The sequence below is a fragment of the Mandrillus leucophaeus genome, unplaced genomic scaffold (genome assembly GCF_000951045.1).
Source record: "Mandrillus leucophaeus isolate KB7577 unplaced genomic scaffold, Mleu.le_1.0 Scaffold253, whole genome shotgun sequence".
Classification (NCBI taxonomy): domain Eukaryota; kingdom Metazoa; phylum Chordata; class Mammalia; order Primates; family Cercopithecidae; genus Mandrillus; species Mandrillus leucophaeus.
Window position 1 is genome coordinate 1,148,518 of NW_012102621.1, and position 12,714 is coordinate 1,161,231.

The window sequence follows — 12,714 nt, forward strand, 5'->3', positions numbered from 1 at the left end:
CGTCTCAAAAGACAAAACAAAAAACCAATTTGCTTTTTCTATGACGTATTTGTAATCAGATACATAAAAGCGTACAGAAATGTTTCCCACTACTCCCCACAGCCCCACTGTTTCATTATGGGCTGTACATTAAGGTTTCAAATCATGGTTCCACCATTTACTACTAGGTGACCTTGAGCAAATTACTTAGCATCTCTGTGTCAGTTTCATCACTGTAAAACAAGATTAAATAATAGTACTTTCATGGCTTTGTTATGAGGATTAAATGAGATAATGCCTAAGTGATTTTTAAAAAATGTGAGTTGCAGCGCTGCTGCTAAGAAGGGGTTAGTCTGCCAAAGTTTTATTCAGACACTAAAACATGTTGAGAAATAACCTGTCTCACACCTTGTTAAAAAGGGATACAGATCTACATTTTGAAGCAGAAGCAAATGTAATTAAATCATTGAGTCAATCAATAACCAATAATTAAGCTTCTTTGAAAGATTACAATAAATTCCAGAGGTGTTGAAAGGATAATTCATTTCTTCCAACTCTGACATTAAAGGAACAAAAATGTACGAGGCAGGAGTGGCCAGGAATTCACCTTTGTTGAGCTAAGATATCCCAGGCATTGTGCTCACTGCACACTCATCACAAACTGACAGATGAATATTTTCCAAAGAATAGTTCTTTTGTCTTGTTTTCCTCCTTAAGGAGACATGATACAGAATGAAAAGCAGAAAGGAAAAGTAACCAGTATTTTCAAGTCTTAGAAAGTAGGTTACCAAATGAATTAAACAGCAAAAGCAGCGGTTCAAAGAGCATTTCTCCTTTAATCGTTTATTCGTAACAAAAACGAAAAAAATGAAACATTTTCAGGATTTTAAATTATCAGTGCTGGTAATAGATGCCCTTTCACTATACATTGTTATTTTTACTTTGCCCATAAAATGCTGAGGAAAATACTGAATAAATATATATTTTATTAAACACACACACATACAACCCCATTAAAATTCATATAAATCAGTTATGTCTCACTCCCATCCAAATTTTGGCTTATGCATCTTTAAATTAAAAAACAACAGCACAGTGGTTTAGGCCACCAAAAACGTGGTTGATAAGGATGATTAAGTGCTGAAGTTCAGAACTGAGCCAGAAATAGCTATAAACCAAAATAGAAAACAAAATAATAAAGAAAAGTGATAACTCATGTCAAAGCCTGGCTTAATTTTAATATACTCCATCCTGAAAAAAGAACTTTCCTAAATGTTGGTTTTTAAGAGGACATTTCCAGGTTAAACTGAACACAAAACAGAATTTCCCCAAAGAAGTTTTGTGAGCCAAAGGAAAATCAAATTATGCTTGCAAAACAAAAGGAAAGACCGGTAATGCCTGTCTCCCATGACCCACTTTTTCGGATTTGCTTCAGTGTAGGTTTTCCTGCTGAAGGCCATTTATTAATTCTATATTGTGGGATTTCAACGCGACCAAATCTAGACTTAACCCTTCACATCCTAGTGGGTTGATGAATGAGACTATTTTCAGTTCCTCATGAGCTGGGAAACTGTAACCAGGATGTACTCAAACATATATAGACATATTGTCTACTGAGCTTCAGGCTGAAGAAGTAATAACTTACTGCCAAAAGGATAATATTTATGACCACTACTAAAAGTGTTTTCTTCTTGCATAATTTTAAGAAAGTATCAAAAGAGGCACTATGATTTAAATGAAACAAAATGATTTCTCACAATATCTCATATGTTCACATTTTTATACAAAAAACTTGTAAAATAGAAAATGCTGATTTAGCTTTTAGAAAAGGTTTTAAAAGAGCTAAACATGAGTTCATAAGTACACTGGATATTTACTATCTTGAGAGAAAAAAAGTGAAGTTAATACAATTCTGCTAGAAAATAAATACATTAATTTTGCAACTGCATGCATCTCTAGTTCCTTTACCAAAGATTCTTAGATTGTAAAAATATTTGTACAAAAATCTAAGTAAACACTTGATGGATGTATTGAAAATTTTCCAAAACTGGAAATACATTGAAATATATTTATGTAGTTGGAAGAGGAAGTGGCAGCGAGAGGCATTCACTTACAATGACAATTTTAGAATTCATTAGAAATTAATGTTCATAATTCAAATACATACGAGACAGTGCACCTGTCTTCAAGCGTCCAGCAGATACAAGAGCAATGAACAGATTTGGAGAGCCACGGGGCACCGGCATTAAGTGCAATTAAGACTGTTATTTATGTTGCACTAGATAACAAGGACTGTTGAAAATGGTAGCTTTGAGACCTTATTTTTGAAAACTCAACTTGGAATGAAACCCCTTTCATAGGATATGCTATGTGAAGATGTTCCTTTTACATAATGAAACAACAATAAAAGGCAAGTGGAATTATACAAGAAAAAAACAGAAACTACATACTGCAAGAAGTGCTAGAACAGGGTGAAGAGACATTATAATAATCATTATCATTTGAAGTGGTAGGTCTATTTTAATACACTCTGAACTATACTCAATAAAATAAATACAAAATTGAATGTTAACAATAATGTTGTAATCATTCAAATTTTTGTTTTCCATTCTAGCGGGTATATTGTGAATCCTGGGAAAAAATTAGCAGCCCAAATCTTTATTCCATCTTAAACTAATTTTTATTTCTTGTACTTCTCCTTACTCTCCACATCATCTTACAGGGTTCTACTATAACCAATCTGGTTCTGATACCCCTCAATTCATTCTGGTAGTATCCTTGTGTAGAGTTCAAAATCCATATATACTGTTAAGTACCAATAAATCAAGATGCCAATGTGAGAGGTTCAGTTCAGAAAGGACAGTTAAAAATAATTTTGTTGGCTGGGTGCAGTGGCTCACGCCTGTTATCCCAGCACTTTGGGAGGCTGAGGTGGGTGGATCACCTGAGGTCAGTAGTTTGAGACCAGCCTGGCCAACATGGTGAAACCCCCGTCTCTACTAAAAACACAAAAATTAGCCGGGCGTGGTGGTGCACGCCTATAATTCCAGCTACTTGGGAGGGAGAACTGCTTGAACCTGGGAGGCGGAGGTTGCAGTGAGCTGAGATCGTGCCATTGCACTCCGGCCTGGGCAGCAGAGGGACACTCTGCCTCAAAAAAAAAAAAAAAATAATAATAATGATAATTTTGTTACAGTCGAAGACAGTTTTGTGTTACATGATCCACTATTAGTTCAAATACTGTAAAAAACAAAAAAATAGTTGTTGATGAAACATTAAAATGTGTGATATGGCTAGCAGAACTGATGTCTGTATCAGCTCCTGAGGTAGAAAATTTCCTACTCATTACTCAACGTGTGAACAACAGGTAAGTTAATAATGTTTAAATAGAAAAGTTTAAAAACTGTACAAAGATGCTGTGAATATCCTATTTGTATACTTATGTAAAAAGTCAACTTAATCAGGAAGTTTAGAATGAGATTTTTTTCTTTATGGATTTTTAAATGTATTTCTTTTGAATTTTTATATATTCCATACATTGATCTTTCATTTACCGACAATCCTTTTTATCTCAAGGCAGAAAACCCAAATCTTAAGAGCTGAGCGGGCCCCTCATTGGCTGGCATTTGAGTCCTCACACAGAGAAGAAAGGGGCCACGCTAGCACAGGATTGTGAGAAATACGAATCACAGGAAGGTGAGCTTAGGTTGTGTTTCTTTTTCTTTCTTTCTTTTTTTTTTAATAGAGACGAAGTCTCGCTCTGTTGCCCAGGCAGGGGTGCAGTGGCGCGATCTCGGCTCACTGCCAATTAGGTCATATTTCTAGAAGATATGATGCTGGTGTCTTAGGATATAAGAGCTGGGAAACGAGGAAGTCTGAAAAAATTCTGTAACTAGCCATTTGGACTTAGAGATCTCGGATATTAGCAGACTGAATATGTGCAAAAATTGAGAATTCTAAGAGCTTCTTCATCATTAACTTTTGCAAATAGGTAATTCATTTTGTTTTAAAAATACTAATTTTGAACAATGAAGTTATAGTATATGCTACATATGTTCGGGTCATTAGAAGACTAGTCAGCCAGTTTTAGAGGAGACTGTCTTGAATTAGACTACCTTAAAGGCTCCATGGAATCTCCTTAGAGCAGACAGGCCGAAGAAGTATGGAGCTGAAGAAAATGGTAGAGAGAACTGGTCAGGAATGGCAGAGAGATGTTCCTTCTCAGTGTTCCAGAATGCTCCTTCATAGACAAAGGGTCAGAACACGATTCCCATACAAACATCAGTTCAAATGTCCAGCAGACACAACAGCAAAGAACAGATTTGGAGAGCCACGGGGCACTGGTATTAAGTGCAATTAAGACTGTTATTTATGTTGCACCAGATAACAAGGACTGTTAAAAATGGTAGCTTTCTTGTGCCTGCTCTTGTCCCTCATAGAAAGCATGTTCCTTTCTAAATGAGATCTGTCAGGATCAGGTAAAATTTCTACCTTCTGTAAACACTTGTAGGAACTTTACCTGATCCTGCAAAACGGAACATGCTAAGCCTGGCATGGATGGTGCAGGGAGGGACAAGAGCAGGCACAGGCAAGTTAAAGTGATGCCTAACTGCAGAGTTCAGAGAGGAATCCTGGCTTCTGGTCCACCACACAACCATTGAGAGCATTGGAAAAGAATGAAATACCAACCTAATCATTAATAACGACCTATGATGTCTGGCAAGGAGCAGCTGAAAAGCACAGGCGTGGGATAAGAAAACAGCCATCACTGTTCACTTTTTCCCTTTTCCTTTCGATACGACTTCTGCGTAAGAGGTGTGAATGAAATCATAAAGCTGCTTGGCATTTGCGGCATTCCCCAGAATACTCGTGAGCTTGTCTTGTGACAGGGTTGCTAATTCTGCGATGTTCTTAACGTGGTGCATCAAGGAGCGGCAGTTTTTGGCATTCACCCCTGGCATTTTTAACAAGAAGTCTTGGGGACCAGCATTGTACTTTTCTGACTCGGGAAGGGTTTCGGAATCTGCTGTAATGGCCAGTGCTGTCGCCGCATCAGGCTGTGGCTTATTTTGTTTCAGCTCCTCAAACAACTCCGCCGTTGCGTGAGGAGAGGGGCACCAGAGAATCCGTAGTCTGGGGAAGTGGAGTGTAAGAAGAGTGAGTTTGGAACTAATGTCATTGCTGGAGATCTCCTGGAACAAGGCACCGCGGGCAGTGAGAGAGAAAGGCTTGCTGGGGTCAAACTCGATCAGAAGCACAGGACGCTTGTAGTAGCGGGACATGGAGACGCACTGGCTGTAGAGGCGGCCGTTATTTAAAGAGCCGATTAAATCACTGATACTCTTGCGCTCCACACACATTTCTGGAGTGAGGATGTAATCTCCAACCTCTAAAGTCACGGGTTCAATGTCAATGCCCCGACGATGGATCAGAGATGGGAGCTCACTTCGAAATTCACGCATATCCACAACTACGCTTTGCTGTGTACCATTCTGTTCCTGGCCACCTGTAGAGAAAAAGTAAGTAATGTCACTGGGGAAGAACTCTCAAAGAAGGAATATAACAAAATCTAAAAATCGATGTTTCTGTTGTTAATGCTGATGGATGGTTACATAATTCTATACGGTAATATTCCTTATAATTTCTATATTTTCAAACAGATTTGTTTATAAAGTAGAAGCAATTTCCCTTGAACGAAACTGAGCTAATAGGAAAGTTAGACTCTATCAGTAGTTCCTTACTTGCAATGATTTGTAAATCCACACATATCTGCTAAGGTCTCCCCTGCGTAGTTTCCTCATAGCCCGTTATTATTGCACTGACCACATTTTGTTGGTCAATGTATGCCCAATTCCTAGGACAAAGCCTGAGGGCAGATGCTTAAAATAGCAGACACAGTAGATGCTTCAAAAGGCTCACTGAGTAAATCTAGTGGTTTAGGAACTATTGTGTTTACATCAAAGAGTCCAGAGATGGAGAAAGGGAAGGAGCTGGGAAAAACACGAACATCTTAGACCACAGTTTCTCACATTGTAACACTAAAAAGCAGATTTGGGCCGGGCGGGGTGGCTCACACCTGTAATCCCAGCACTTTGGAGGCTGAGGCAGGTGGATCACTTGAGGAAAGGAGTCCGAGACCAGCCTGGCCAACACGGTGAAACCCCGTCTCTACTAAAAATACAAAAAATCATCTGGGCATGGTGGCGGGCACCTGTAATCCCAGCTACTTGTGAGGCTGAGGCAGGAGAATCACTTGATCCCAGGAGGCAGAGGTTGCAGTGAGCCGAGACTGCGCCAGTGCACTCCAGCCTGGGCAACAAGAGTGAAACTCTGTCTCAAAAAAAAAAAGCAGATTCTGTATTTAGTAGGTCTGGGATGTAAAGGGTCTAAGAATCTGTATTTATAACAACATCCCAGGTGATGTTAATGCTGCCTGTTTAAGGATTACATTTTTAAGTATCAAGGGCTGCTGCAGACAGAATAATGGTACCCCGTAAAGATGTCCACATCCAAATCCCTGCAACCTATCAATACGGTCATGTGCTGTACACAACATTTTGGTCAATGACAAAGTGCCTGTAAGACAGTCATCCCATAAGATCACAATACTGTATTCTTATCATACCTTTCTATGTTTAGATGTGTTTAGATACACAAATACTTACCATTGTGTTACACTTGCCTAGAGTATTCAGTACAGTAACATGCTATGCAGATTTGTGGCCCAGGAGCCATAGACCATACCACATAGCCTAGCTGTGCAGCAGGGTAGACCGTCTAGCTTTGTGTAAGCACGTTCTGTGATGTTCATGTAATGACGGAATCACCTAATGACACAGTTCTCAGAATGTATCTCCGTTAAGTATTTTGAGATTGGGAGATTATCTGGGTTATCTAGGTAGGCCGAAGGGTTCTCAGAAGTGAAAGATGGAGGCAGGATGATCAGAGAAGACAGGATGCTATGCTACTGGCTTTGAAGATGGAGGAAGGGGCTAAAAGCTAAGGAATTCAGGTGACCTGTAGAGGCTGGAAAAGGCCAGGAAAGGGTTTCTCTCCTAGAGCCTCCAGGAGGAATGCAGCCATGCCAATATCTTGCCTCATAAAACCCATTTGGACTTTGAACCTGCAGAACGGTAACATAATAAAACATATGCCGTTTTGAGCCACTAAGTCTGTGGTATTCGTTATAGCAGCCATAGGCAACTAATATGAAGGCATGAGAACTGACCTCTAAGGACAGACTTCTACGAACAGCTACCCATACACTCCATTCTGTCTTCCTTCATACTGCCTTACATTCTGTCATTCTTCATGAAATGTCAACTGGTTGATTTTTCAAAGAATCTTCTTTGAACAAGACACAGAGGCTCTGAGGCAGTGTTTTCCAAAGTATGGTCCAAAAACCACTTCCATGAGAAGCCCCCGAGATGCTGGCTCCATTTCACATCCACTGAGTCAGAACTTCTATGAATTGAGGGCTATGAATCTACAGTTTTAACAAGCATCTGAGGTTATTCTGAAGTCTACTAAATTCTGACATCCACTGCTCTAACTGTATTTGGCCTCACCAAAGGTTAAACCAACTCAATCGTATTGCTCTTCTCATCCGCCTGGCTGGAATCAGCTGCTGGCATGGGAAAATAGGAACTTGGGGAATGGGAAAATGGTGACTTCTGGATCAGAGTGCACTTGGAATTAAGCAGGTCTTGGTGGCATGCCACAGTTCGGACACTGCACAGCAATGTGTACCAGACACCGGAGATCTGGGGAGCTACCAAGAAGACATGAATACAAAAGGAGAGGGGGAGTGTATGCAGCCCACCTATGTGTACAGCTAAGGGGAAAGGCAGAGGAGGGAAGGAGAAACTTCCTTCAGCGACTCTGGGTTAAACTGGCTTTTTAGGTTGAGATAAGAACCTAACCACCATTTACCAAAGTTTATTTGCAAAAGTACATTCTGAGTCTCAACCAACCAAATATAAAGGCAAAGCTGGAACATAACCCATTCTAAGCTGGGGTGCCTAGAACTCAACCTCACATGATTTGCAGATGACACAGTGCCTTCGCTCTGAGGAGGACACATGGTGAGTAAATGGTAGAGCTGAGATTAGATTAGGGAAGTCCACATCCTCTCCTTGGCCTAAACCCCATTTTTAAGAGTTTGTTGATACAGACCAAGCCTTGGCAGAGTAACTCTGGAACTTCACAGCCCCCTTTTCAGGCAATGTAGGTGCTTGACAAAGTGCAGGACTCACCGGCTTTCCGAGTGTCAGTGGAAACATCTGTAGACGCTGTGCCTCTTACTAGGTCTAGGTTTGTTTCATCTCTGCCTTCTCTTTCTTCAGGGACAACCATGCTCGCTTTTTCCCTGCGGGAGAAAACATTGTCAACATTTTTGAAATGAATTTCAAAATTCTAGATTTTATCGTTTGTAAATTGTAGTATTGAAAATTATCTACATGATGATGGCAGTAAGAGAAAAAAAATAACAACAAGGAATATATTAGAAGTAAATATGCCAAGACAAGTGATAGGTAAAGGAAGTAGAAAAAATTAAGGTAAAAAGTATCTTGGTCGGGTACTACTTCTTGATTTTCCAGAGTAAAAAAAGCAGTTGCTTATTTTGATTTTATATTCAAATATTTAAGAAACAACATAAGCATGTAAAAAAAAAAATGCCACATGTAAAAAATGCCACCAAGAGATTCCTGAGACTGTTTATAAGGTTAAAATGTTATTGATGTTAAAATGTAAATCATTTATATTCAAACATTTTCAGGGTAATCATAAGTAGGGGTTAAAAATCATTAAGAAACTAAAAAACATATATGATACAATTTTGATTTTTAAAAACTCCAGGTGGGAGGCCCCATTAAACACCCTGAGTTTTAAAGAAAAATCAAGATCAAGACTTTGAAATAGATACAAGAAATCAAATTTCTATCAGAGATTAAAACAAAAAATCAACAGCTCAGGTTCTGCCTTGGGAGCAGCATTCATTACTCACTCATGCATTTATTGAAAAACATTTGTGGAGTGTTCCTGTGTGGTGCTCTAGGTACTTTGGATATAATTGTGATCATGCAAGAATTCCTGTCTTCGAGGTGGCTCATATCTCATATGGTAGATCTAGAGGACAGTACAATCATAACTAAGATTCGCAATTTGGAACCACATCATGACAAGATCCTTAATAATCACAGAAAGAGTAAGCCAGGTTTGCAGTAGCCTTGTTTTTCAAAACTGGTAAAATATGTTATACTTAATTCTGCCAGGTATGACAGAAAAGATATATAAGCTGAGTCTCTTCCCTCCTTGGGTTCGCAACTGAGTCGAGGGAACAAAGCAAACATGAGAAGAAAAAAAAAAAAACTGGAACTGAGGAACTGCAATAAAAAAGACTAAGGTGAGGGGAATAGAAGAGGAACCATCAATATTAGTTAATTTCAACAAGGGTTAAAACAATCAAGATTTTCCCATTGATATGGTCTGGCTGGGTTTCCACCCAACTCTCATCTTGAATTAATAGTTTCGATAATCCCCATGTGTCCTGGAAGGGACCTGGTGGGAAGTGACTGAATCATGGGGGTGGTTTACCCCATGCTAGTCTCGTGATAGTGAGTGAGTTCTCACGAGATCTGATGGTTTCATAAGTGTCTGGCATTTCTCCTGCTGGCACTCATTCTCTCTCCCGCTGCCATGTGAAGAAGGACAAGTTTGCTTCCCCTTCTGCCATGATTGTAAGTTTCCCAAGGCCTCCCCAGCCATGTGAAACCTGTGAATCAACTAAACCTCTTTTCTTCACAAATTACCAAGTCTGGGGTATTTCTTCATAGCAGTATGAAAATGGACTAATACACCCATTAGAGGAAATGAAATCAGAGGGTCCAATTCTTCAACCACTCTGGAGAAATATTTTAGAGCAGGGTATCACTAAAAGATACTACTAAAGAACAGAAATTGTAATTTTAAATTTTATACTATTTGAAACAACCTATAAATGCAAATATATTATTAGTACAAATTTCATAACTAGATCACAAGGGGGCAGGCAGTGGTTCCAGTTCCATGTGTTTTCCCATTATTCTCAATACCAGACTCAAGCGCTACCTGCTGAAAAGCCCTTTGCAATGGCAATGGCTCTGGCTGCCTCTTGTTACCACTCCATTCTGTCTATTGCACTCTGGTTAGGACAAAGGGCAAACCATTCAAAAGAATTATCGCTCTTCTATTTTTCCTTAACATTCATTTGGTATTATTAGGTTCATTGTGCCCCCCACTTTGTTGCTACTTGTTACACTGGCTAAGCTGTGTATCACACATGGGATCATCCCAATTTCCTGGTTAATTTGTAGTCTGTATAATCTTAGGAGGTTAGAGTCCAGATTCCGGTTCCAAAGTGTGTGGATTTGAAACCATTTACTGGCCACATGACCCCAGGCAAGTCATTTCATGGCTCTGTACTTCAATTTCTTTATCGGTAAAATGAGGATAATAATTTAAAAACCTACCTCAAAAGACTGTTACGAGGATTACATAATATATGCAAGGTGCTCAGAACAATGTCTGGCACCTAGTAGGCACTATATAAATGTTAGGTGTTATTATGATGTACTTTTCTTATAACATGGTAATCTCTTTGTCTAATTATCCATGATTATACTAAAAAACTGAAGATTTGCTTTCGAATAATTCCACAATTGTTTCCACTAATAGCTACAGAAAACAGCTAGCTTACCACTAAATGTTACAACTTAACTACAAGTCGAATCTGAGAAAAAATACATTCCAGAGATGAAACCTGGACTATGAACAAAATAAGCCTTCCTAACCAGTAATTCAATTTAACAGAAATTTATCACAATTATCAACAGCCAGTCTCTTGCTTTCAACATGTGGCATAATTACCCAAGTTCCCCTATGTGCCAGACACAAAACCAAAATAAAAAAATTCAGATTTCTATTTCTGCTTAAAGCACCAAGCTTTCCTATGTTTGCTTTAGTATCTTCAATGGTATTTTTATCAAAATTTATTTATTGTAATTTTTAAACAAATTGAGATGGGTTCTCACATGTTGCCCAGGCTGGTCTTGAGCTCCTGGGCTCAAGTGATCCTCTCGCCTTGGCCTTCCAAGGTGCTGGGATTACAAGCGTGAGCCACTGTGCCCAGTCTTCAATGGTATTTGAATAGCGTGTACAACATAATCCTATGCCAACATAGGAAAGTGGCACTGAACTAGAAGTCTCTTCCAATGGGCATTTACTTAAGCCCTCATGCTAGCCCATTTTGTGATATTTTCAAACTGCAAAATTTCAAATCGTCCTACCCCTTCCTTTGAAAAGCAGTGACCTCCTCAAAGCTATGTATACTGAGGATGTTATTACTAAGTTTTCTACCCAGGGAGCTAAAGTGCTCCCTGGGTAGAAATAAAATTATGATTGATATTTAGCAATGTAATCTTTTCCTCTTTACTGTTATCTGTAATCTACAGATCTTTAATCCAGCTACACAATCCTTTCACTGTCAGTTCACCTGACTTGTTCCTTTCTGGGTTATTTTAAAGAGCCACAATTGCTTTTGTTCTTACAATATCACCCAAGGAGGTCTTGGTAAAAGCACACTGTCTTACCTTCATATTAAATTTTTCTCTAAGTACAGCAACAGTGCAAATGTTTTTTGAACAATGCACCTTAAATCTGTTTCTGCTTTGCAAAAGAAGCACCTCTCAAATTTCCCAAGTTTCCTGGGAAAGTAAGTATCTTAAGATTCTAAATAGTGCAACCATCTGATTGACTGCTGGGTAAAATGGGAAAATATTATTTACGACAAGTAGACAATCACCATGGAAAGCATTAAAAAATTATGCCAGATAAAAGATAAAATTATGTTAAAACCTGGTGCAGAAATTATTGTATGGACTGAAATGTGGGAGAGAGTCCATGTTCCAGGCTCTGCTGAGTGATGTTTTCCAGTATGTATAAGGTTAATCCACAGCTTGTCACTGAGTCCTCTGATGTGTAGAAGCAGGTGCATAAATCAGGAACGGCATGGGATGCGATACCTTACTACTATCTACTAAAAGTGCTCTTTTCTAGATTAGATTCCCTGATGCACTGGAGAAGAGGCAGTTGCATGAAGACAGGCGAAGCATGAAACTCACCTACTCAGGTGATGTCTTCCTCCCATTCTGTCAGGCTCCTCTGGCTCTAACATTGTGCAGGAAAGGATTAACTCGGCAGGTCTGGACTGCTCAAACTCTGCATGTTTCCAAGAAAGGCTTCTCTCCTCAACACTGGCTCTTGATCAGCTCCTGGGAGATGAGCTCTGAGCTGGTATAGTATTCTCCCTGATAAGAAGGCTCTTATATGCCTGAGGCCCTGGGTCACAATGTGCCAGTTGGATCAGACAGTTTGTGCTGACGATGTGATTTATGGTAAATGTCTGTTGTTGCTTTGGGGGCTGGAGTCTGAGGAGCTGTAGCCAGCCATGGAGGTACTCTGTGTCTATGTGGCTCAGCTCAGTACAAATGTGGGGCCTCGAGGCTCAGGTGAGTTTCCGTGTTGACAACGCTTTGCATGTGTGGTCACACACTGTTGCTGGGAGGATTCAGCACATCCATGTGACTCCACTATGAGAGGATACCTGGAAGCTTAGGCCTGGTTTTTCCTGGACTTTGCCCCACGTGCCTTTTCCCTTTGTTGATTTTAATCTGTATCTTTTTTTTTTTTTTTTTT

General features: G+C 39.5%; 1 protein-coding gene across 1 annotated transcript in view; it reads right to left on the reverse strand.

The window, feature by feature from the left end:
- Positions 1-790: 790 nt before the first annotated feature.
- Positions 791-12,714, reverse strand: part of ERCC4 (excision repair cross-complementation group 4) — a 31,975-nt gene continuing 20,051 nt past the window's right edge. The window contains exons 10-11 of the mRNA XM_011983670.1: positions 8,235-8,347; positions 791-5,485 (exon numbers count right to left, since the gene is read on the reverse strand). Coding sequence (XP_011839060.1) covers positions 4,752-5,485; positions 8,235-8,347 — 847 coding nt within the window. The 3' untranslated portion in view covers positions 791-4,751. The remainder of the gene's footprint in view (positions 5,486-8,234; positions 8,348-12,714) is intronic.